Source organism: Muscardinus avellanarius, assembly GCF_963383645.1.
Source record: "Muscardinus avellanarius genome assembly, chromosome: 11".
Taxonomy (NCBI): Eukaryota; Metazoa; Chordata; class Mammalia; order Rodentia; family Gliridae; genus Muscardinus; species Muscardinus avellanarius.
This window is the reverse complement of record NC_137797.1, coordinates 93,436,156-93,462,469: the sequence shown is the minus strand read 5'-3', so window position 1 is coordinate 93,462,469 and position 26,314 is coordinate 93,436,156. Positions and strand designations below refer to the sequence as shown.

At 47.3% G+C, this 26,314-nt stretch overlaps 1 protein-coding gene across 1 annotated transcript in view; it reads right to left on the bottom strand.

Moving 5' to 3' along the window:
• The window catches only part of B4GALNT3 (beta-1,4-N-acetyl-galactosaminyltransferase 3), a gene marked incomplete at both ends in the record, with an annotated part of 101,439 nt that extends 76,216 nt beyond the window's left edge, over positions 1-25,223 (bottom strand). Inside the window, one exon of the mRNA XM_080704952.1 lies at positions 25,061-25,223. Coding sequence (XP_080561078.1) covers positions 25,061-25,223 — 163 coding nt within the window. The remainder of the gene's footprint in view (positions 1-25,060) is intronic.
• Positions 25,224-26,314: the final 1,091 nt, after the last annotated feature.

Below are 26,314 nucleotides of genomic sequence, written 5' to 3'. Positions count from 1 at the left end.
CCAGTCCCTTCAGAGAGAGACATGATAGGTAAACTGAATGGGCTTGTCTGGACCAGCTCACTCCTGCCTTAGTTTCTCCTGTTATGTATAGGAGGGAGTCGCCTATGTTTCCTGCCTTTCAGCAAACCCTAGGGTCCACCCTGCTGGTTGGATGCCATTTCCACCTTCAGCGCTCCATACAAATTATATATATATATCTCTTCCATGCAAATTCTTAAGCTGTGGCTGAGGACAGCTTACCAAGTAGATGGAAAAGAACCCGGCTTTCTTTAGGGAGAAGAGATGTAGAATGTGTGATCCATTTTAAAATGCCAGGCAACAGGAGAAAGGTCCCACCTGAAACAAAGTTCCATTGTTCTCCCGCACCTACCTTCCCCTCCTCTCACATGACTGGTCCATGCAAACTCTGCCAGCTAGGGAAAGCATTCATTGCCCTGGAACTTTACAAGCCTTTTTTTTTTTTTTTTTTTTTTTTTTTTTTTTTTTGGTACTGGGGATGGAACTCAGAGGCATTCTACCTCTGAGCTCCATCCCCAGCTCAATTTTTTATCCTTTATTTTGAAACAGAGTCTCATTAGGTTGCAAAGGGCCTAAGTAGCTGAGGCTGGCTGCAAACCAGGATCCTCCTGCTTCAGCCTTCCAAATGCTGAGATTACAAGGCGTGTGTGCGCCACCACACCTGGCCTCTAAGACTTCTTAATGGTAAAAAAAAAAAAAAAAAAACCAAGAATATATAAAAAAATCAACTCTCAGCTGGGAGTGGTGGCGCACGCTTGTAATCCCAGCATTCGGGAGGCTGAGACCAGAGGATCACTACTTAGTGAGGCTCTCTGCAACTTAGTGAGACCCTGTTTCAAAATAAAGAATAAAAAATAGGGCAGGGGGTGTAGCTCTGAGATCAAATGCCACTGGGTTCCATCCCTATACCCACACACCCACCAGCACACACACACAAAAAAACTTTTTTCTCAAAAAATAAAAAAAGTTGCTAGAAGTAACTTTGACAGAGTTGTTTGTTTTACAGTACCTGGGATTGAACCCAAGGGCATTCTACCTCTGAGCTACAACCCCAGCCCTATTTCTTATTCTTTCTTTTGAAAGAGGGTCTCACTAAGTTGCAAAGGGCCTCACTAAGTAGCCGAGATCCGCCATAAACCCACGATCCTCCTGTCTCAGCCTCCCAAGTACTGCGATCACAAGCATGCAGCTCCACTCCCGGCTAGCTTTACTCTTATAGAATGCTCTTTAAGTAAATATTTTTCCAGCTTTCATGAATTGAGGTTGAATTCTCATTCAACATGCTAAATCAAGCTTGCACATCATTTCATCATATCCTCTTTGTAATCTTCCCAACGTGATCCGGACCCACTTGTGGCCACCTCCCGGTGAGTTTTCTTTAAGACATTACCCAACTTTTACTCTCCCCTCCCCCATAAGAATTACCAGTGGTTTCATTTACTACCTAGGACTGGGAGCATGAAAACATCAGCCCACATCATCTTGCGTCTTTCTACAGAGAATAAAGTAAAAACAAGGTTTTGCTCGATCGTCCAGGCTGGTCTCCAACCTGCCATCCTCCTGCCCAGCCTCTCAAGCCACCCGCGCCCTCGTGCCCAGCTGACAGGAACGTCTCTAATATGTCACCGCACCTTTCTGCCAAAGGCTTTCATGATACAACTGTTCCAAGATTCTTTTAAAGCCAGTGGCATCTATTCATTATTTCCCAACTCTCTTCCATTAGTGAAATGAGAGAGGAGATCTTGACTCCATTTGGCTTTTCTTCTTCTTTCTTTTTTTTAAGAAGCTGTAGCCTGGAATGGGTGCTGTTCCCAGGGTGGGAGCCTGCACCAAAGGGACCCCTCGATGAGGAATGTCAAGCCTTGGCTTGACCCTCGAAACACGAGAATTCAATATCCACAAGAACTTCTTTGCAGGTTCCTCTCAACCACCCATATCAAAACAGGCATCACAGAGAAATTTCAGGAAAGCCACAGATCGCTCCCAATAGCAGCTGAGCTGGCAACATGACCCACTGCCAACTTAAGTGGCAATAACTTCAGCTGATTTGCTGACGAGGAAAGATAAATAAGAGCCAGGCGTGGTGGCGCACACTCGTAATCCCAGCATTTGGGAGGCTGAGGCAGGAGGATCGTGGTTCGGGGACAGCCTCAGCTACTTGACAAGGCCCTTTGCAACTCAGTGCGACCCTGTTTCAAAAGAAAGAATAAAAAACAGGGCTAGGGGTATAGCTTGGAAGTAGACTGCCCCTGGGTTCCATCCCTAGTACCGCAAAAAAAAAAAAAAAAAAAAAAAGATAAATAAGGAGTGGGGCTATAGCTCAGTGGTAGAGAGCACTTGCCCCTGGCCTAGCATGTGTGGGGCACTGGCTTCGATCTCCAGCACTGCAAAAATAAATTAAAATTTAAAATTACATAAGAAAAAACAACCAGTGTGATGACGCACACTTGTAATCCTAGCTACCTGGGAGGCTAAGACAAGAGAATTGCTTGAGCCCAGGAGTTGGAGGCCAGCCTGGGCAATTTAGTGAAAACCTGTCTCGAAATAAAAATTAAACCAGGCATGTTGGTGCACACCTGTAATCCCAGCATTTGGCAGGCGAGACAAGAGGATGACAGGTTCAAGGTCAGCCTCAGGAATGTAGTGAGAAGTCTCAGCAACCTAGTGAGGCCTTGTTCCCAAAAAATAAAATAAAATAGGGCTGGAGACGTAGCTCCGAGGTAGAATGCCCCTGGGTTCAATCCCTAGTACATAAATAAATGAAAGAAGGAGAAAAGAAGGAAGGACACATTCTCAGAAAACCAAAAGGGCAGGAACAGAGTGGAGGGGTGAGAGGCCTGGCTGCTGTGGAGAGCTGTCCACACACGGCAGTGCTGAGCCCGACACCGCCACCTGGGCTCATCCACTGACTCCTGAGGCCTTAAATCCCCATTGGTAGATTCAGGAGACTGGGCAAACATTTCATCTTAAGGGAACACTCAAATCGATACGCAGAAACTGATGACAAGCCCTTAGAGGAAGACCCTGAGACTGCATATGGGCTGGGTAACAGAATTTCATGGTGCACTGGAGATGTCTGCCATAGGACAGGTACTGGCCATATCAGAATTTTAAAAATCTGTGATCTGGGGCTGGAGGCATAGCTCGGTAGGAGGGTTTTGTTCCTAGCATTCCCCCACCCCCAGCAAAACAAAACAAACCACACCTCTGAGACCTACTGTTGTCTTAGGGTGGTTTATAATACATGAGATGGCACCCTAAAACCAATAAAAACAGATAATAATAGCAGCTAATATTTACTAAACACTATGTTTTGGGGTGTTGTTTTTTGTTTGTTTTTGTAGTACTAGGGATTGATCCCAGGGTCATTCTACCTCTGCGCTACATCCCCAGCCCTGTTTTTTATACTTTATTTTATTAAGTGTGTGTGTGTGTGTGTGGTACAGGGGGTGGAATCCAGGGGCTTTCTACCTCCGGGCTATACTCCCAGACCTATTTTATACTTTATTTGGAAACAGAGTCTCACTAAGTTGCTGAGAGCCTCACTAAGTAGCTGAGGCTGGCTTCAAACCTGCGCGATCCTCCTGTCTCAGCCTCCCAAGCACGGGGATTACAAGCATGCACCTCCACACCCAGCTTTATACTTTATTTTGAAACAGGGTCTCACTGAGTTGCAAAGGGCCTCACTAAGTAGCTGAGGCTGGCCTCAAACTGCAATCCTCCTATCTCAGCTTCCCAAATGCAGGGATTACAAGTGTTTGTCGCCACCAGGTTCATCTCCCAGCACTATTTTTTATTCTTTACTTTGAAACAGGGTTTCACTAAGTTGCAGAGGGCCTAAGTCACTGAGGCTGGCTGCAAACCTGGCACTCTTCCTGTCTCAGCCTCCTAAATACTGGGATTATAAGCATGAACTACCACACCTGGGCTAAACACTGTATCAAAAACTATTCTAAGTCCTTTATACATGTTATTTCATCTAATTATCACAATAAAAACCCAAATGACTTGGGTAAGATTCAGATTCCCGTTTTTCAGACAAGGAATGAGGTTCGTGGAGGCTCAGGAAGCTGCTCGCTCGGTGAGGCACAGATTCCTGTGCGTAGGAGCCAGGGCTTGAACTCGGGAGACTGACCTCACAGCCTCATTCCTGCCGGCTACGCCCTGTGAATAAAGGACAATCGCACTGGCCATAGGTCAAGGTCAAGGGATGACTGTGTCCATACACAGGAAAGATGGGCTGTGTGGACTCAGAGCCACACTGAACTCTGTCTCTTCCAGGCACTCCATGAAGGCCGAGGGGAAGAAGCAAACTCTCCCACCAGGTACTTTGGAGCCATCTTTGACTTCTGTGACATTCCGTTGAAATACACAAGACCAATCCAGATGCAGAAGAGATAAAAGAGAGTACACGACTAAGATGCAGTAAGTGTCATCCAAGTCCCACAGGGATGAGGTCTGTTCATTCTGACAACAGCTGAGAGGGCTCCAGGGAAGGAATGGGGTAAGAGAGTGGGCAAAGGTTTTTGTTGTAGGTGGTACTGGGGATTGAACCCAGGAGCATTCTACCTTGGGGCTACATACCCAGCTCTTCTTACTTTTTTTCTTTTTCTTTTTGCAGTACTGGGGATGAAACCCAGAAGTATTCTACCTCCTAGCTACACCCCCAGCCCTACTTTTTTTAGTCTTTATTTTGAAACACAGTCTCACTGAGTTGCAAAGGGTCTCACTAAGTAGTAGCTGAGGTTGTCGGTGGACCTCAATCCTCCTGTCTCAGCCTCCCAAATGCTGGGATTATAAGCGTGCACCACCACACCCGGATTTTACTGTATTATTTTTTTTATTGCAGAACTGGGGATTGAACCAAGGGGCATCTACCTCCGAGCTACAACCCCAAACCTTTTTTTTTTTTTTTTTTCAGTACCAGAGATTGAACTCAAGGTCATTCTGCCTCTAGGCTACACCCCACAGCCATACATATATATATATATATATATATATATATATATATATATATATATATATAATTTTTTTTTTTTGGCAGTAATGGTAGATGAAACTCAGGGGCATTCTACCTCCAAGCTGTACCCCCAGCCCTATTTTTTATTTATTTTGAAACAGGACTTCACTGAACTGCAAAGGGCCTCATTAACTGAGGTTGTTCATAAACTGCGATCCTTCTGTCTCAGCTTCCCAAATACTGGGATTACAAACGCGCTCCACCATGCCCGGCTTAACTCTTTATTTTGAAACAGGGTCTCACTAAATGGCGGGGGGCCCCACTAAGCAGCTGAGGCTGGCCTTGAACCCATGATCCTCCTGTCTCAGCCTACCAAGTACTGTGATTACAAGCGTGTGCCACCACTCCCCACACTCCCGGCTTACTTTATTTTTTATTTTGGAACAGGTTCTCACTAAATTACTGAGGCTGGCCTTGAACCTTTGATCCTCCTGGCTTGACCTCCGAAGTACTGGGATTACAAGCATCTGTCCCCTTCTCCAGAACCAGCCAGTATCTAATATGCCAGAACTGCGCCCAGCTGGGCAGGTTTTGAAAGGCAAGCCCAAGGACGTCAGGACACCCCAGTGCAGCAAAAGCAAGGCTGGGGGAGAGAGAACACTGCCCAGGGTCCTGCCCTGGCTCCCCACGGCAGGAGGTGATGGCCGTGCTGCTGCTCTCTGGATGGCTGCTTCCAGATGGAGGGTTTGCAAGCTCTCTTCCACATCTCCTTGCAGTGGGGCTGCTTCCTGGCTTTTTCTCCTAACATCTGTGCCCTGCAACTAATGGGGTCTTATTGAGACAATGTTCCCAAGTCAATCAGACTGAGAAATTACCATGTACCAGGCATTGGGTAACTAGCTAGGCAGAGTTACTAATTACGCATCCACGAATAGGGGTCAGGAGCCTGTGTACCTGCTCCCAAAATAGTATGCAAAATACCCAGGGGGCAAGCAGACTGCTAGGGAGAGGGGCTGCCATTTCCTCATCAAATTCTTTTTTTTTTTCTTCTTCTTTTTGGTAGTACTAGGGATTGAACCCAAGGCATTCTATGTCTGAGCTACACCTTAACCCTATTTTATTTATTTATTTACTTACTTATTTTTGTGGTACTGGGATTGAACCCAGGGGCATTCTACCTCTGAGCTGTACCCCCAGCCTGATTGACTGATTGATTGATTGACTGGTTTTTGTGGTACTGGGGAAAGAACTCAGGGGCATTCTACCTCTGAGCTACACCCCTAGCCCTATTTTTTATCTTTTAATTTTTTTTTATTTTATTTTTTGGTGGTAGTTGGGGTGGAACCCAGAGGCTTTCTACCTCCAGGCTATACTCCCAGACCTATTTTATACTTTATTTGGAAACAGGGCCTCACTAAGTTGCGAGAGCCTCACTAAGTAGCTGAGGCTGGCTTCGAACCTATGCGATCCTCCTGTCTCGGCCTCCCAAGCGCGGGGATTACAAGCATGCGCCACCACGCCCGGCTATCTTTTAATTTTGAAACAGGGTCTTACTGAGTTGCAGAGGGCCTCAATAAATAGCTGAGGCTGTCCACAAACCATGATCCTCCTGTCTTAGCCTCCCAAATGCTGGGATTACAGGCGTGTGTCATCACGCCTGGCCTCTTATTTATTTTGTTTTTTTTTTTTTTTGCAATTTTACCAGTTTTTATTATAAACACCTGCACATTTCAAGTTCCCTCTTTTAGATCACAAATATAGAACTTTTTTCTTCTCTTCTTAAGTATAAAGCATGAGACACAGCGTCTGGAATCTCCAGCTCTTACACAAGTTTTCTTAGGATTATTTTTTATTTTGAAACAGGGTCTCACTAAGTTGCAAAGGACCTAAGTAACTGAGGCTGGCCTTGAACTTGCAATCCTCCTGTCTCAGCCTCTCAAGTGCTGGGATTACAGGCTTGTGCCACCAAGCCCAGTTCTTCATCAAATTCTTGCAGATATATATGATCTACAAAAGGTTAAAAATCCCTGCACCAAAGAGATGCCCAGGTCCAGCACTTGAGAAATTCACAATCTCGTGGGGGAAGACAAAGCCAGACATAAATAACTCTGATGCAGGACAGACTCTGATAAGTGCACTAATGGAGGTACAAAAAAAAAAAAAAAAAGCTAGAGGGAAGGGAGAGCAGAGGTTAATTCTAGTTGGGCTTTAAATAGGACTCCCCCACCCCACGCTGGTTTGGGAATCCAGGTTTGTAATAAGGGGAAACAACCACTATCAGTTTCTCCCGGGGCCCAGACAGAGCCTTTGGCCAGCACCTTTCTCAAGCACTCCCAGCAGAGCTCAAAGGCTGAGGCTGACTCCTGCCAGGAGGAGAAGGAGGACATTGTTCTCAGGACAACAGGAGGAGCAGAGGGAAATGCTTACCCTGAAACCAGCATGACCCTGCTCTCCATCCGCTCCCTCTCCTACCAGCTCCCACTCGCGCTCTCCGCAGGGCCCGGCACCCCTCATCCTCCACCCCAACCAACACGCCTGTTTGGGGAATGCCACCTAGAGAGCCCTCTCGCCTCCAAGCCAGGCTCTCCTCTCACCCCTCCATGCAGTCACGAGCTGCCCCATGTTGTGCGCACGTGTGTGTTTGTGTGTGTGTGTGTGTGTGTGTGTGTGTGTGTGTGTGTGTGTCACTGGCTTTGAACCCAGGGGTATTCTACCTCTGAGCTACACCCCCAGCCCTAATTTATGTATTTTGAAACAGGATCTCACTAAGTTACTGAGTGAGACTGGCCTTGAACCTGTGATCCTCCTGTCTCACCCTCCCAAGTACTGGAATTACAAGCATGCACCACCATGTCTAGTTTATTATTAGTAATATTAGTATTAGTATTATTAGTATTGGGGTTTAACACAAGGGCATTCTACCTCTGGGCAGTGTAGTGAGACTCTCAGCAACCTAGTTATAATCTGTTTTTTAAAAAAATAAAATAAACCAGGCGTGGTGGCTGGTGGCACACGCTTGTAATCCCAGCATTTGGGAGGCTGAGACTGGAGGATCGGTTCGCGGACAGCCTTAGCTACTTAGTGAGGCCCTTTGCAACTCAGTGAGACCCTGTTTCAAAATAAAGAATACAAATGAGGGCTGGGGGTGTAGCTCAGAGGTAGAATGACCCTGGGTTCCATCCCCAGTACCACAAAAATAAAATATAAAATAAAGCCGAGCATGGTGGCACACACTTGTAATCCCAGCATTCAGGAGGCTGAGACCCAAGGATCGCAGCTCGTGGACAGCTTCGGCTACTTAGTGAGGCCCTCTGCAACTTAGTGAGACCCTGTTTCAAAATAAAAAGAATAGCTGGGCGTGGTGGCGCGCGCTTGGGAGGCAGAGACAGGAGGATCGCGCAGGTTCGAAGCCAGCCGCACACGCTGGCTTAGTAGACCCTGTTTCCAAATAAAAATGTAAAAATAGGTCTGGGAGTGTAGCCCGGAGGTAGAAGGGCTTCCAGGAACCCCAGTACCACCAAAAAAAAAAAAAAAAAGCATAAAAAATAGGGGGTATAGCTCAGAGGTCAAATGCCCCTGGGTTCCATCCCCAAACCTGCAAATAAAAATAAAAAATAAAATATATAAAATAAAATAGGACTGGAGGTATAGCTCGGTGGTAGAATGGCTCTGGGTTCAATCCCTGGTACCACACACACAAACACATACACAAAATCAACATGAGCAGGCTTTTACATCCAAGCCGTTCTGCAAACTTCCAACCGATTATTCTACCTACAGTTACTGTTCCTGGGACACAGACAAGTTCAATAAATATTTGAAGAATTAAAATACAAATTAATGGGTTAAAAAAAAAAAACCCACTAGCTGGGGGTAACACTAGGTGGTGCATAAACTCCAACAGCACTCTACCTCTAAGATACACCCCCCAGTCCCCCCCCATTCCCCCCTTAGTCCCCCCCCACCTTTTTTTTTTTTTCAGTACTGGGGATGGAACCCAGGGACATTCTACCTCCGAGCTACCCCCTAGCCCTATTTTTTATTCTTTATTTGGAAACAGGGATTCATTGAATTTCAAAGGGCCTCACTATGCCAGGCGTGGTGGCGCACACTTGTAATCCCCCCACTTGGGAGGTGGAGACAGGAGGATCTCGCAGGTTCGAAGCCGGCCTCTCTGGCTTAAGAGACCCTGTTTCAAATAAATATAAAATAGGTCTGGGAGTGTATCCCAGAGGTAGAAGGGTTCCATCCCCAGTTCTATCAAAAAAAAAAAAAAAGGGCCTCACTAAGTAGCTGAGGCTGTTCGTGAACCACGATCCTCCTGTGTCTGCCTCCCAAACGCTGGGATTACAAGTGTTCGCCAACACACCCAGCTCCTAGCCCTATTTTTTTTTTTTTGGGGGGGCGGGTCTGGGGATGAAACCCAGGGGCATTTGACCTCCGAGCTATACCCCCTGCCCTATTTTTTATTCTTTATTTTGAAATAGGGTCTCACTGAGTTGCAGAGGGCCTCACTAACTAGCTGAGGCTGTCCACGAACTGTGATCCTCCAGTCTCAGCCTCCCACATGCTGGGATTACAAGCGTGCGCCACCACACCGGGCTCTCCTAGCCCAATTTTTTATTCTTTATTTTAAAACAGAGTCTCATTAATTTGCACAGCAACTCACTAAGTAGCTAAAGCTGGTCGCAAACCTGTGATCCTCCTGTCTCAATCTCCCAATTACTGGGATTACAAGCATGTGCCACCATGTCAAACCTTTTTTATTGACACAGTTAAGCTCTCTGTAAAGTAAAGGAGACTGCCCACCACCAATACATGAAGATGTGACCATCAGAATAGCAAGCAGATTTTGCAGTCCCTTAGTTTGGGAGGCAACCAACTATTTTATTTATTTATTTTCCGGGTGTAGGGATAGAACCCAGGGATATTCAACATCTGAGCTACACCCCCCTGTCCTATTTTTTATTCTTTATTTTGAAACAGGGTCTCACTAAGTCGTGGAGTGCCTCAGTTAGTAGCTGAGGCTGTCCGCGAACTGAGATCCTCCGGTCTCAGCCTCCTGAATGCTGGGATTACAAGTCTGCACCACCATGCCCAGCTGCAACCAACAATTTTAGATAACACATTAGATAAAATTAATTTATTTAAAAATTTTTAAAACTGTAAGATTAGGCAAGTATGGTGGCATACACCTGTAATCCTAGTGCTTGGGAGGCTGAGTCCGTAGGGTTGCCAAGTTCCAAAACAGCCTCAGCAATATAGTGAAAACTCTCAGCAACCTAGGGAGACCCTATTTCAAAGCAAAATAAAAAGCAAGTGTGGTAGCACATGCTTTTAATCCCAGTACTTGGAAGGCTCAGACAGAAGGATCATAAATTCCAAGACAGCCTCAGCAAGTGAAAGATTAAGATTCTCATTAACCTACACACACACACACACACACACACACACACACACACACACACACACACAGAGAAAGGTAAAGGATGAAGAGTCTCCCTGTCCTGGAACCTGCAATCTTCCAGTCTCAGCCTCCCAAGTATTGGAATCACAGGCATGAGCCACCACGCCTGACTAAATTAGTATTTTTAGAGGGACCTAAGAAATATGAAACAGAACCCAATAAAACTTACAGATATCAAAAATATAATCCCTAGGATGACAGTGTGCGCAAAGGTGCCTCCTGAGTGCAGCGGGCACCACACGCCCTGTGCGATCCCCCTGCGGCTGCGGCTGCTGGAAGCCGCTCCTCTGGGTGTGCTCCCATCTCCATCTCTCTCGGCCCAGGCCCTGTACTCAGCCAAGACGGAAAGGAGAACCAAGAACTGAGAATAAACACTGCACTCTGTCTCTGGTTCCGGAGGAAATCCTGAATATCCTCAGTCCCTGTCCATTTTGACTCAGAGATGGAAGTAAGCCCAGCAATGAGACCAGTTGCCTGGGCAGGAGGGTGCACGTTAGCAATGCCCTGCGTGTCCACTTGGACGTAGGATTGGCAGGCAGGCTGGGAAGGAGAGGATCAGAGGGTTTGTAAAAGGATCTCAGCCGGGAGGCCTTTAATCTTCCAGGCAACTGCTTGTATGGACTCCACGTTGTCAGCTATGACCTTGGAGGGCAAAGTGGCCAGAAGCCCTGGGCCAGCCGCCACCTCCGGGTTCAGACGACTAAGTCTTGAAAGATCAGTGCCAAATGTCAAAGGTGGGCTGTCCCCTGGCCTCCGGCCTGCACAGGAAAGGTTCCAAACCTACTCTTGAAGGAGGTATCCCATTCTAAAGATTATGAAATAAAGCCCTCCAAAGCTGGTGCAGTGGACACGCCTGCAAGCCCAGCAGCTCAGGGCCTGAGCCAGAAGGACTGCAAATTCAGGGCCATTCCAGGCAACTTAGCAAGACTGTCTCAGGGGAAGAGAAGGGGGCTGAAGATGTAGTTTAGTAATCGACTACCTGCATAGCATGTGTGAGGCCCAGGGTTCAATCCCTAGTACCTCAAAACAAACAAACAAACAAACAAACACTACTCTGTCTTTAGCTGGGAAGGGTGGCACAGGTATAGTTCCAAGGTAGCCTCTAGCAACTCCCAGTACAAAAAAAAGTTTTATATGATTTCTTTCTTTTTTTTTTCTTTCTTTTCTTTTTTTTTTTTTTTTTTTTTTTTTTTTGCAGTACTGGGATGGAACCCAGGGGCTTTCTACCTCCTACCTACACACCCAGCCTGATTTTTTTTTGTTCTTTTTTTTTTTTTTCCCCTGTACTAGGGATGGAACCCAGGGGCAGTCTACCTCTAAGCTACACACCAGCCCTATTTTTTTTTAATTATTATTCTTTCTTTTGAAACAGGGTCTCAATGAGTTGCAAAGGGCCTCACTAAGTAGCTGGGGCTATCCGCAAACTGCAATCCTATCTTAGCCTCCCAAATGCTGGGATTACAAGTGTGTGCCACCATGCCAGTTTATTAGTTTATTCTTTTTTTTTTTTTTTTTGCGGATCTGGGGATGGAACCCAGAAGCATTTGACCTCCAAGCTACATCCCCTGCCCTATTTTTTTTTATTCTTTTTTTTTTTTTTTTTTTTTTTTTGGTGGTACTGGGGGTGGAACCCAGGGGCTTTCTACCTCCAGACTATACTCCCAGACCTATTTTATATTTTATTTGGAAACAGGGTCTCACTAGGTTGCTGAGAGCCTCACTAAGTAGCTGGGGCTGGCTTCAAACCTGTGCAATCCTCCTGTCTCAGCCTCCCAAGAGCGGGGATTACAAGCGTGCGCCACCCCGCCCGGCTTTTTATTCTTTATTTTGAAACAGCGTCTCACTAAGTTGCAGAGGGCTTCACTAAGTAGCTGAGGCTGTCCGCGAACCGTGATCCTCTGGTCTCAGCCTCCCAAATGCTGGAATTACAAGCGTGCGCCACCACGCCTGGCCCCAGCTTATTCTTTATTTTGAAACAAGGTCTCACTAAGTTGAACCTAAGTAGCTGAGGCTGGTTTTGAACCTGTGATCCTTCTGTCTCAGCCTCCCAAGTATTGAGATTACAAACATGTACCACCACACCTAGCTTCATTTTGAAATTTGTTAGGTTAGTTCTTTTATCTTCTTATTTTTGGTTTTGGTACTGGAGATTGAACCCAGAGGCATTCTACCTCCAAGCTATACCCCCAGCCTGATTTTATTTCTTATTTGGAAACAGGGTCTCGCTAGATTGCTGAGAGCCCTCCCTAAATTGCCGAGGCTGGCTTTGAACCTTTGATCCTCCTGTGTCAGCCTTCCAAGTACTAGGATTACAAGTATGTCCCACCACACTTGGCCATTAGGTTACTTTTACAATATTATATTAAGCCAGGTGTGGTGGTACACATCTGCAATCACAGTACTTGGGAGACTGAGATGGGCGATTAAAGGTTTGAGACCAGCTCCAGCAAATTAGCAGGACCCCCTCAGCAAGCTGATGAGACTCTGTGTCAAACTTAAAAATAAAAAGGACTGGAGTGTAGCTGAGAGGTAGAATGCCCCCTGGGTTCAATTCCCAGTAAATAACTAAGTAAATAAAAACTATATTAATCTTGTGTTTTTAGGCATGGTGGTACACACCTGTAATCACAATACTTTGGAGCCTGAGAGAGGAGTATCACAGGTTTGAAGCCAGACTCAGCATCTTGAGGAATTCCTGTTTCAAAATCAAGAATAAAAAGGGGGAGGCTGAGGATACAACTCATTGGTAGAGCACCCCTGGGTTCGATCCCCAGTACCACAACTAAATAATTAAATAAACACATAAAAATCATATGTCTTTAACCACTTAAAACAAATTTATTGCCAGGTGTGGCAGCACATGCTTGTAATCCCAGCATTTGGGAAGCTGAGATAGGAGGATCATGGTTCGGTTCATGGCCAGCCTCAGCTACTCAGTAAGGCCCTTTGCAACTCAGTGAGACCCTGTTTCAAAATAAAGAATAAAAAATAGGGCCGGGGGCCAGGCATGGTGGCGCACGCTTGTAATCCCAGCATTTGGGAGGCTGAGACCAGAGGCTCGGGGTTCGCGGACAGCCTCAGCTACTTAGTGAGGCCCTCCGCAACTCAGTGAGACCCTGTTTCAAAATAAAGAATAAAAAACAGGGCAGGAGGTGTATCCCAGAGGTCAAATGCCCCTGGGTTCCATCCCCAGACCCGCCAAAAATAAAAAAAAATAAAAAAAATAGGGCCGGGGGTGTAGCTTGGAGGTAGAATGCCCCTGGGTTCCATCCCCAGTGCCACAAATAATAATAATAATTAATTAAATAAAATAAAACAAACTTATTTTCTCTAGTCAATTACCAATGATAAACCAAGAATTTAAACAAGAACCAGAATTTAAACTAAAACTTCCTAAAGTTCCTGTCTTCCAGTTTGTGTCAGTCAGCTTTCCCTAACTGTGACAAAATACTTGAAAAAAAACCACCTCAGAAGAGGAAAGGTTCATTCTGGCTCACACTTTCAGAGTCTTCAGCCCACGCTGGCTTGGCTCTGTCATTCTAGGCTTGTGGTGAGGTAGAGTGTAAACCAACTTTCACTCATCTCCTCACGTCTATTAAACCTAATTGGGCACCTACTGTCAGCTGGGCTCACTAAAGCTTAGTTGCTATAAGCAGAGCCCGACAGGGAGGGAATTAGAACCCCGTGACCCAGGTGAAGGTCTGGAGAGGCCCCGCAAAGTGCTGAGTAACTAGATTTGAACCCTGCCCTGTCTTCAAACTCCAGTTTTTTTCCAGGAACCATGAGCACATTTATTCCACTCAGCACCCCCCCACACACACACACACAAAAGGACCCATAAACACTGTGACTCAAGTCTTAAAATGAATCACCTCGACTACCGTTCAAGATTTGCAAATTAAAAACAGAAAAACATACATCCCTCTGGCCGGGCGTGGTGGCCCACACCTGCCATTCCAGCACTTGGGAGGCTGAGACAGGAGGAGCGCAGGTTCAAGAACAGCCTCAACTACTCAATTGGGGCCCTCTGCAACTGAGACCCTGTTTCAAAATAAAGAATAAAAAATGGGGCTGGGGCTATAGCTTGGAGGTAGAATGCCCCTGGGTTTCATTCTCAGTAACACACACACACACACACACACACACACACACACACACAGAGACACACACAGTAGCTGAGGCTGTCTGCAAACTGCAATCCTCCAAGCTCAGCCTCCCAAATTACAAGTTTACAAGCGTGCGCCACCACACCCAGCTCTAACAACAGCTCTTAGTTTCTCTCTTGCAGCAGCTTCAGTGGAAAGTATCAAAGGGCTCTATCTCACAGTGGGAAGGCCCCGGGTCTTCTTGGCCACTGTTATTGTATCAATTGTGCACCAGAAGGTAGAGTAGTTCTACAGATGCTAACGCAGTCCCAACACAGAGCTGTCATCTGGTGTAATGAACTGGTATTTCTGTTTATTTTTGTGGTGCTGGAGATGGAACTCAGGACCCTGAGTATGCTAGTCAAGTCCTGTACCACTGAGCTACATCCTCAAGTCCTTTGAAAGTTTTATTTTGAAACAGGGCCTTGCTAAATTGTCTGGGCTGGCCTTACATTTGTGATCCTCCAGTCTCAGTCTCTCAAGTACTAGGATTATAGACATGCACTCGAAAAACCCAGCTCCAATAGGTGTTATTTTTATCATAATAAAGAATATCACAGCCGGGCGTGGTGGCGCACACTTGTAATCCCAGTACTTGGGAGGCTGGGACAGAAGGATCAGGGATCATGGCCAGCCTCAGCTACTTAGTGAGGCTCTATGCAACTTAGTGAGACCCTGTTTCAAAATAAAGAAAAAAAAAATAGGGCCGAGGGTGTAGCTTAGAGGTAGAATGCTCATGGGTTCAATCCCCAATCCCCTCCCAAAAAAAAGAATGTCATTTTTGCATGGTGGCATACACCAATAATCCCAGTACTTGGGAGGCTGAGACAGGAGGATCACAGGGTTGAGGACAGCCTCAGCAACATAGCAAGATTCTTAGCCACCTAGCAAGACACTGTTTCCAAAAACAAGTAAATAAAACTGCCTAGGCCTGGGGGGTGTAGCTCAAAGACAAAATGCCCATGGGTTCAATCCCCAGTACCACACATACACACAAAAAGAAAATTACTTTTAGAATAAATCTCACATTTTATGAGTCTACTTATATGACATATTAAAAACAGGCTAGCCGGGAGTGGTGGTGCACGCTTGTAATCCCTGCGCTTGGGAGGCTGAGACAGGAGAATTGCACGGGTTCGAAGCCAGCCTCAGCTACTTAGTGAGGCTCTCAGCAACTTAGTGAGACCCTGTTTCCAAATAAAATATAAAAAAGGTCTGGGAGTATAGTCTGGAGGTAGAAAGTGTCTGGGTTCCACCCCCAGTACCACCAAAAAAATAAATAAGTTAATAAAAAATAAATAAAAACAGGCTAATTTATGCTGATGGTAGTGAATCAAAAGGAACCCCTGAGGGCTTCCTAGTGCCGATAATGCTTTCTTTTTTTTTTTAATTTTTTAGAAAATTTTTATTGGTGCATTGTAGTCATACATCTTAATGGAGTACAGGATGGCAGAGGCGTGCATGCATATGGCAATGCTTTCTTAGGCACAGTAAGCGTTACACAGATATGTTCAGTTTGTGGAAACCATTCAAGCTGTACTTTTTGTGCATATAATACACTGCATAAAAGTTTTTTAAGAAGCCAGGTGAAGTGACACACAACTGTAATCCCAGCTACTCAGAAGGCTCAGGAAAGAGGTTTGCAAGTTCCAGCCAGGCTCGTCAATTTAGCAGACTCAGAATAAAAAATGAAAAGGGCTGGCCAGGCACACATTTGTAATCCCAGTTCTTAGGAGTCTGAGTCGGAGGGGGTCACAGATTCACAGCCAGCCTTAGCAAGAATTTTTTTTCAAAATAAAAATAAAAAATAAATGTAAAAACAATAAAATAGGGATGGGGGTATACTCAGAAGTATCATGATCCTAGGTTCAATCCCCAGTAACATAATATATAAAATGGTTGAAGATGTAGCTCAGTGGTAGAACATCCATGGCTTCAATTCCTAGTACAATAAATAAATAAATAAATAAATAAATAAAGCTTAAGCCAGGCATGGTGGTGCACGCCTACTTGTGAGGCTGAGACAGAAAGATTACAAGTTTGAGGCCAGTCTTGGCAACTTATTAAGACTCAGTTTTATTGTTTTTTTTTTTTTTTTTCAGGTCTGGGGATGGAACCCAGGGGCATTCGACCTCCAAGCTACAGCCCCTGCCCTATTTTTTTATTCTTTATTTTGAAACAGGGTATCACTGAGTTGCAGAGGGCCTCACTAAGTAGCTGAGGCTGCCTGCAAACCGCAATCCTCTGGTCTCAGCCTCCGGAATGCTGGGATTACAAGCATGTGCCACCAGTTAGAATGCCCCTGGGGTCAATCTCAAGTATCACAAAAATCAATAATAGAGTAAAAATGTAAAGATCTATTATGCTTGGCTCAGAATTCATAAAATATTCATTCAGTCCAACACCTTTATACACACCATCCAAAATATTCTCAGCTCTTTCAGTAGTATTATTTTTTAATCAGGTAACCTATAAATCTATTAATTGGGTGGCTCAGAAGGTCAAAGGAGGATTGTCTGAAGGCCAAAATGTATTAATCCTTATCATCTTTATTTAGAGTTTTTTTGTTTGTTTTTGGTACTGGGCATTGAACTTATGGGAATTCTATCTCCAAAGTACACTCCCAACCTTTTTCTTTTTTCTTTCTTTCTTTTTTGAAACAAGGTCTCTCTAAATTGCTGAGGGTTTCACCAAATTGCTGAGTGTGGCCTCAAACCTTGATCCTTTTGTCTCAGCCTCCAAGTACTGGGATTACAGGTGTGCGCCACCATGCCTGGCTCATCATCTTTTTTTTTTTTTTTTTTTTTTTTTGCGGTACTGGGGATGGAACCCAGGGGCATTCTACCTCCGAGCAATACTCCAGCCCTATTTTTGATTCTTTATTTTGAAACAGGGTCTCAGTGAGTTGCAGAGGACCTCACTAAGCAGCTGAGGCCGTCTGCAAACCGTGAGCCTCCTGTCTCTGCCTCCCAAATGCTGGTATTTCAAGCGTGTGCCCCCATGCTCAGCATTATTCTTCATTTTGAAACAGGGTCTAAGTTGTGGAGGGCCTCACTAAGCAGCTGAGGCTGATAGCAAACCTGTGGTCCTCCTGTCTCGGCCTCCCAAGTACTCGGATTACAAGTGTGCGCCCTCATCATCTGTAGATATGAAGAAAAGTGCTCCCGGAAACATTAAAAAGGGAAGTTTTGGGGAATGGTAGAACTCCGCAGAGAACCAGACAGTAAGCGGCTGACTCCAAGAACCGCCTTTAGGCCTCCTTCCAAAGCAAACTCACCATGGCGGCTGCTCTGCTCTGCTCCATTAAAGCTCAGTACTAGAGGGCAAGACCAGACTCTGTGGCCTGGAAAAATACTGCAGCGTACCAACCAGGCTCTCCTGAAACCAGCAGAGAAACGGCTGCTTCGGAAGACCGTGCCGCAAAACAGCGATAACCACGCAGGGTACCGGGCAACTCTGCGGGGCCCTGGGTGGTGGGCAGTGCAGGAACGGCAGATGCCTTGCCAAGACTGAAGAGACCAGGGAAAGGACAGACACCAAACGTGGGTATAGTCTCCTACGGTGGAGCACCGCGTTTCTGCTACCGGCACTGTGAGGCCCAAAGAAAACACACTTATTTAAAAAAAAAAAAAAAAAAGATGGCCTAATTCTTACCTTTCACGTTTGTATGCAAAGGCTATTATTGTTTATTTATGATGGCACAAGGGACAAGAATGCTTTGGATCTGTTCTTGGACCGGGCACTGATAACTGGCTATCCACTACTGGAAAATGTCAGGTGCCTGGAAATTTAGAGCTGACTGTTCATAACCAGAAGGTACCTAGTAGGTGCCCAGAATTGCATACTAATTGGAAGATGCACACAGCAGCCAGGTGAAATAAATAAACGTCAGTGTAAAGGGAGGTAAGTAGGACACGGGAGAAAGAGCCAGAGGTGCCCTGGGAAACAGCAGCGGCCCAGCCAGCCAGGCGGCAGGAGACGCGGTCCCAGCCCACCAGGAGCCACGAGGCAGCCTGCTCAGAGTTTCAACTCTAAGCCACACTATCCCTCCTCTGCCCACACATCTGTCTCCTTTGCGGCTCCCTCCCTCCCTGCTGGCGGCTCAGATTACCGCTCTGCCCCGAGTTACCTCTGCTACTGGACGGTTTGTATCCTTTCCAGAGCAGGGTGGCTGTGTTGACCTGGAGCTGAGGTGTGGGCCCCACATCTGTGGGCGTGCCTCCCTCAGCCCACTCAAGTCAATCAGAAATCACCAGGGCCAGGCAGAGGAGGAGATGTGGCAGAGACAGGCGGAAAAGAGCGAAGGCCAATCAGTTCCTGGATCTGAGAGCACTTGGGGGTCTCGCAGGTCAACCTGGCGACATAAACAAGGACCTGCCAGACCTAGATTTAGGAATCTAGAGGCCAGTCCATGCCAACCTTCTAATGTAGTTTGGTGCCCAAAGGTCATCTCTTGCTCTGGGACCACAGTCTCAGCAGATCGTCAATTACAGAGCGAAGAACCTAGAAACAACTTAAATCCAGATCTCTGCCTTTGGGCAGAACCTTAGCACTCCTATCCAACAAATGGATGTGACTTGTTAAAACTTGCCTGAATGGGTAATCTTTAACTCCCAATAATAGCCTTTACCCAGCCAGCACATACCAGTATAGCGGTACCAGTTATTAAAATACTGAAATACTTAGGTACGTGACAGCCCCAGGTCCTCTGAGGGCTTCACTGCCACCCTGACCCATCCCCAGAGCAACTTGATGATGATGATGATTTGGGGGTGCTGGGGAGTGAACCTTGGGACATTCTAAGTTACACCTCCAGTCCTACTTTATTTTTTTATTTTGAAACATGTTCTCACTAAATTATTGAGAGCCTCACTAAGTTGTTGAGGTTGGCCTTGAACCTATCATCCTCCTGTCTCAGCCTCCCCAAGTGCGGGAATTACAAGTTGTGTACCACCACACCCAGTTTCCCAGAGCAACTTCATGACCCGGCATCTATAGGGCTAGTGTTGGGCACAGCAAGGGACCGGCCCTAAGGGCTCAAGCACCACTGTCCCTCCCCAAGTGTACTACTAAATAGTTTTACTGTTTCCCTTGTCTGCTTCATTCAACAGTGCTGTCCTGAGCTGGGAACAGTGGCTCAGTCCTGTAATCCAGTACTTGGGAGGCTAAGACAGAAAGATCACAGGTTCAAGGACAGCCTCAGAAACTTAGCGAAATCCTGTTTCAAAATAAAAAAGTAAAGAGATGGGGGTGTAGCTTGGAGATAGAACACTAGGGGATTGGGCACACACACACACACATACACACACATGCACGCACACACACACACACACACACACACCCCTATGCATCAAAGCACAAAGCCCGGCCAGGTGCCATCCCTGTACTTCCAGCACCTCAGAAAGTAAGGCAGGAGAATGGCAAGTTCAAGACCAGCCTGGGCAACTCAGCAAGATCCTGTCTCAAAATAAAATACAAAGGGCCAGGTGTGGTGGCACATGCTTGTTATCCCAGTAGACAGAGCCAGGAGGATCGCAGGTTTGAGGACAGCCTCAGCAATGTGGCAAGACTCAGCAACCTAGAGAGACCCTGTTTCAAAACAAAAACTAAAGGCCAAGCATGGGCACATGCCTGTAATTCCAGTACTTGGGAGGCTGAGACGGGAGGAACCCAGGTTCAAGGACAGCCTCAGCAAGTAGTGAGACTCTCATTAACCTAGTGAGATCCTGTTTCTAAATAAAAATAGGGCTGGGGTGTAGCTCAAAGGTAGTATGCCCCTGGGTTCAATCCCCAGTATCACAAAAATTAAAATTAAATTTAAAAAGAGGAATAGGGGTATAGCTTAGTGATAAAACATCCCTGGGTTCAGTAGGAAAGAAAGTAAAGAAAGAAAGACAGATAGACAAAGGGAAAAAGAGAAATAAGAAAGATGCTATTCTAAAATGTTCAACCTCTTTTCTGCTTTCATTGGAATAAATACCACTCTTCAAGGCTGTTATTTCAAGTCTTTCACAATGTAGCACCACCTCCATGCTCCTTTATCCCTCCTGTCTCACCCAACCCATTCCTCAATATTCCAAACACCTACTTTTCCCTGACCCTTAGTCTTTGTTCATGCTGTCCCTTCTGCCTGAAATAGCTTTTTTTTTAATCCATCAAAATCTTACCAATAAATCAGGGGTGGTGGCACACCCTTGTAATCCTAGTACTTGAGAGGCTGAGACAAAAGGATCGTAGGTTTGCAGCCAGCCTCAGCTACTTAGTGAGACCCTGTCTCAAAATAAAGAATAAAAAAAGGACTGAGGTGTCGCTTGGAGGTAGAATGCCCCTGGGTTCAATCCCCAGTGCCAAAAATAAATAAATCTTACCAATACTTCAAAGCTCTCCCCAAGTGTCCCCACTCCCGTGAAACGAGTTGAGAGCTGTGCCCCATGTCTAGAAGTGTTACAGCAACCTCTAGCTTCTACATTTAGAAAACTTACTGTTTTCTATTCTGATTATTTTATATAAAAACCTTGCTCTCCTTCTAGATGGAGAAGCTGTACGGGGCAGAAACCATATCCTGGTCATCATATCTAAATGACATAGCATAGTGGCCTGGCTTGAAGTAAGCACTAAATATTTGTGGGCTGGGGGTGTAGTTCAATGGTAGCATGTGTGTGGCCCTGGATTCGATTCCCAGCACTGCAAAAATAAAATATAAAAAATAAGGCTAAGCCAGTTGTGGTGGCACACACTCGTAATCCCAGTATTTGGGAGGCTGAGACAAGAGGATTGTAGGTTTCTAGCCAGCCTCAGCTACTCAGTAATACCTTCTGCAACTTGGTGAGACCCTGTTTCACAATAAGGAATAAAAAAATAGGGCTGGAAGTATAGCTCAAAGGTAGAATGCCCCTGAGTTTAATCCGCAATACTGCAAAAATAAATGATAGATAGGCTGGACATGGTGGAGCACGCCTATAATCCCAGTACCTGTGAAGCTGAGACAGGAGAATGGCAGGTTCGAGGCTAGCCTTTGCACCTTAGCAAGGCTCTTAGCCAGACACTGCTTCCAAATAAAAAATAAAATAGGCCAGGCCTATTTGTGGCGTATACCTGCAATCCCATACTTGGGAAGCTGAGACAGGAGGATTGCAGGTTTGAGGTCAGGTTCAACATCTCGGTGAGGCCATCAGCAACTTGGTAATAAAAGAGGACTGGGGGTGGAGCTCAGAGGTAGAATGCCTCTGGGTTCAATCTCCAGCATCACCAAAAAAAAAGAAAAAGAAAATTGTGTAAATGAGTGAGTGAACAGCCCTAATTCTTTTGTCCAAGGGACCCATTTTCTATTTGTTAATGAGTCCGGTTGTTTTTCTCTGAAGCTACCCTAAATGCGGTTGTAGCTTTTTCTACATATGGATCCCAAATTGCACACCCTCCGTATCTTAAAACTACTGGGTTATTTCATGGAGACAAGCAGGAAGCACACTCCCTGTCATTACTTTCCCACTCTGGCGTTCGTGACTGCCATCTCTCTATATATACTTCTTCGAGCACTAGACCAATATGCCACTGCACAGGGACAGGCAAATGACAGGTTCTGGGCAACGAGGACCGGCCTTACAGATGACAGAAAAGCTGGTGGTGGACAGAGTTGGCAAAGATTGTCAGAAAGAGGCAGAGTGGCTTACTGGGGAGAAGGGCCAAGATGGGGCTCTGGCTGCTGCGGTCAAGGCCCCCCCACCCGTGGAAAGTTCTGGGAGGGGCGGTCTTGCTACTCTGGTTGCTGCTGATATGCTAGGGTGTGGAGGAGGGGATGCCAGCAAGCCCTCTCCCATCTCTCTTTTCCCAATTCCTCCTCCTCCCTCCCTCCCTCCCTCCCTCTCTCAAGGAACAGCTGTGAGCTGGTACTAAGACCTACAGGACAAAAGGGGAGGATGGTGCAAAAACATCTGTGCTTTTCCTCTTTCTTTCTTTCCCTTTTTCTTTTTTCTTTTTTTCATAGAACTAGGGATTGCACCCATCCTATCTCTGAACTACACTCCCCATCCTATTCTGTTGTATTTACTTATTTATCTATTTACTTATTTTGTAGTACTTGAGATTGAACCTAGGGACATTCTACCTCAAAGCAAATACTCCCAGGTGCGTGTGTGTGTGTGTGTGTGTGTGTGTGTGTGTTACTAGGGATCGAAACCGGGGGCATTCTACATCCAAGCTACACCCCCAGCCCTATTTTTATTTTAAAACAGGGTCTCACTAGGTTAATGCTGAGGTTGCCCTTGAACCTGGGATCATCCCATCTCAGCCTCCCAAGTATCACAGGTGTACACCTTCACGCCTGGCTGTTTTTTATTTTGAAATGGGGTTAAGCTTAAATTAGTGTGCACTGGTCTTAACCTATCTCAGCCTCCCAAGTACTGGGATTACAGGCATGCGCCACCACACCCAGCTCTTGTCTGGGATTCTTAACAACAAAAGAGATGGGAGACCAGAAGCCAGAAACCACAGTCACCGTCTCAATCTCATCCATAAGGAAATCAAGGGAAGAGAGGAACACATGCCACAGCAGATGGATCCCAGGGTTCTAGGAGGCTGAGAAGAAACAAGTGATCCATCAGCGCCCAGGCTTAGCCTCTCGTTAAACATCACGGGGAACAGAAAGCCAGTTCGGGAATAGAAAGCTGGGAACATTCTTTGTGGAGAAGGGTTGGTTCATAAAAATAAAGAAGATAAGAAAACCAAGCCAGATTCATTCAGAAGGGGAACCTAAAGGGCTCAGGAGTACAAAACCAACAGAAGCAGAGACAGGAGCCAGAGTGTGCGATGGTGTGTGTGTGTGTGTGTGTGTGTGTGTGTGTGTGTGTGTGTGTGTCACTGGGGACTGAACCCAGGGGCATTCTACCTCTGAGCTACACCCCAGCCTTTTTAATTTTTTTCTTTGGAAACAGGCTCTCCTAAATGACTGTGTGCTCACCTCTAAAACTTCAATCCTCTGGTCTCAGCCTTCCAGGTACTAAGATCACAAGCCTGTGCCATTGCACCTGGCTCAGAGAGTGAGGTTATTATTGTGGAAAAAAGCTTCTTTTTTTTTTTTTTTTTTTTGAAGAGACTGCAGACCGGAGGTAAAGAAAAAATAGGGAAAGAGAGAGAGGAAAGGAGGTCACCGACTTCGGAGTCACAAAACAACTACTTCGGTGCGTCTCTGTCTTTAATTTGTGCTGAGATTCCCACTTCCACCACATGAACCAAACAGCAGTCACACCGGGAAGAAGAGGTGTCCTAAGGAGGCCGGAAGGGAGGGCCTCCCACCTGTGCGCACTGCACCTGAGCTCACACACACGGGACTGAGTTGCCACCCTGTGCGGGGCTTAGGGGAGGGAAGCCCTAGCCATGAGAAAGCAGATTAGGACCATCAGAAGGAAGGGTTCTTTCCGGGGATGTGGGACTGTGGCTAAGCGCAGCCGTCCTCCCTGAGGAGGCTCAGCTCTCTGACCCTGGAAACGTTCAAGCAGCAGAGATCAGTTTTGGTATCCAGACTGAAAGGGGCTTTGGAGACCATTTAGGCCAAATTTCTTTGGACCTGAAAAGCTGTCACTTTTCGATTCCCCAACTACTTGGGGGCAGAGCCAGTCTTCCAGCTCCAAGCCAGAATTGTCTGCTCCACCAGAAAGAGGGAGGCTAGCCCATAAATGCCTCGCTCCAACCTGAACCGTCCCAGTGACTGTCCCCAGTAATTCCCGCTTTTTGGCCACAGCAGAAGGCAAAGTACCGCACCCAAGCCCAGGGAGAGGAGGTGACAGGCGTACCTGTCAGTGTCTTCTCTGAGGTTTCTGAAAGAGAAGACAAGCCACGGGAGACAGTGCCTAGAACTCTGAGCCGCGCCCTCGCAGGCTGGGGAAGGGCACCTGGCCATTCTGGAATTTCTCCACTCCGTGAAGTTATTACCTTTACCTTTTTCCTTTGGGTCCATCAGAAGTACCTACAAAGTCATTGTGGATAGCCACACCTACTGAAGTAAAAAGGAAGACTATTTCCTCCTGTGTTCTTGGGAGTAAACTGAGGCACAGAAACCCCCAGTGGCTTCGACAAAGCTAAAAAGAGAAGCGTCTACCCACTGCCGGGCTCTGCCGGGCCACGTCTCCCGGGGCAGGGCCTGGGGGCTCGGGTCAGTGCTGCAGGGCTTGCGGGGAGGGCTTCGGTCAACTAGCAGGTCGCGGGCACCAGCAGGGCTGGCGCAGGCTGGAGGTGGGCGCCTCGGGAGGGAGACTACAGACTCCGAGGGGGCGGCGCTGGGGGGGGGGCGAGGTGGCTCTCCGAGGTCTAGGTGAAAAAGCACCCCCAAACCGCTGCAAGAGAGGAAACTCGGGGGGGGCGAGCCGAAGGGGCGGTGCTGGGCAAAGTTGGGGCCGCCCCCGTGCAGCGCGGGCCCCGGCCGGGGTCTCCCCCGGGGGCCGGGCTGGGGGGCGGGCTGGGCCCCGCGCTACTCACTCCGGTTCAGGGGGCTCCCGCCGACCTGGGCCGACGCCACCAGCTCCAGATAGAGCGTCCAGGACAGCACGGACGCCACGGCGAGCGCCAGCAGCAGCCGGAAGCGCCTCCGCAGCAGCCGGAGCGGGCGCAGCGGCGGCGGCGGCGCCCGGGGGCTCCCCATGGCGCGGCTGCTCGGGCTCAGCGCGCCGCCGCCGCCCCCCGCCGCCCGCCCGGCCCGAGGGTCCGCGGCCCGCCTCCCGCCGCCGCCTCCGCGCGGCCCGCCCCCGCCCCACCTGGCCCGCCCCCGCCCCGCCCCGCCAGGTGGGCTCCGCCCCGCCGCCGGCCGCGACCCCCGCCCCCAGGCCCGGAGGGAGGGGCCTCGAAGGAGGGGTGGCCGGGAGGGGTCGCCCAGGCACCGCCGAGACCCGCGGTGCCGGTCCGACCCGGAGACCCCAGCACCCTTCCCTGGACCACAGCCACCTCCATCCCCGAGCGGCGCCCGGGGAGTGATAAGGCCACCAGGGGACCCCCAACCCTGGCGCGAAACCACTGCTGGGAGGGGATCTATACCGGAAAGTTGCAAAGATTGAAGAACCAAGGATCATAGCCCGGCGTGGGGGCGCACGCTTGTAATCCCAGCCCTCGGGGGGCTGAGACGGGAGGATCGCGGGTGGCGGACAGCCTCAGCTGCTCTGTGAGGCCCTCTGCAACTCAGTGAGACCCTGTTTCAGAACAAAGAATAAAAAATTGGGCTGGGGGTGTCGCTCAGAGGTAGAATGCCCCTGGGTTCCATCCCCAGTACCACAAAAAATTGATTAAGTTATTAATTAAGAGCCGAATGTGGGGGCGCATGCTTGTGATCGCTGTACTTGGGAAACTGGACAGGTCTATCGCAGGTTCCAAGCCAGCCACGGCAACTTAGTGAAACCCTCACGGAGTAACCTTGTTTCCAAATATAAAAGGCTGGGAAGGGTAGCCAGAGGTAGATCCAATACATAAATAAATAAATATTAAAAGTCAGAAGAGAAGAAAAGAAAAAGGAACTCAGAGTTGAAACGATCATCCAGATAGTGTCTACTCCAATTCTGAGCCTTTAGTTAGGTAAAGCTTATCATCCAATTTAAATAGATAACGTCTAGAAGGGCAGAATGAACTGCCCAAAGGCATTCCGCAGGCAATAGTAAGATTTTGTTTTTTCACCCTCTCTCCTGGAGAAAAATATCAGAAGACTATGAGTAAAATGGAAGGTCAAAAAATATTCCTGGAGCCAGG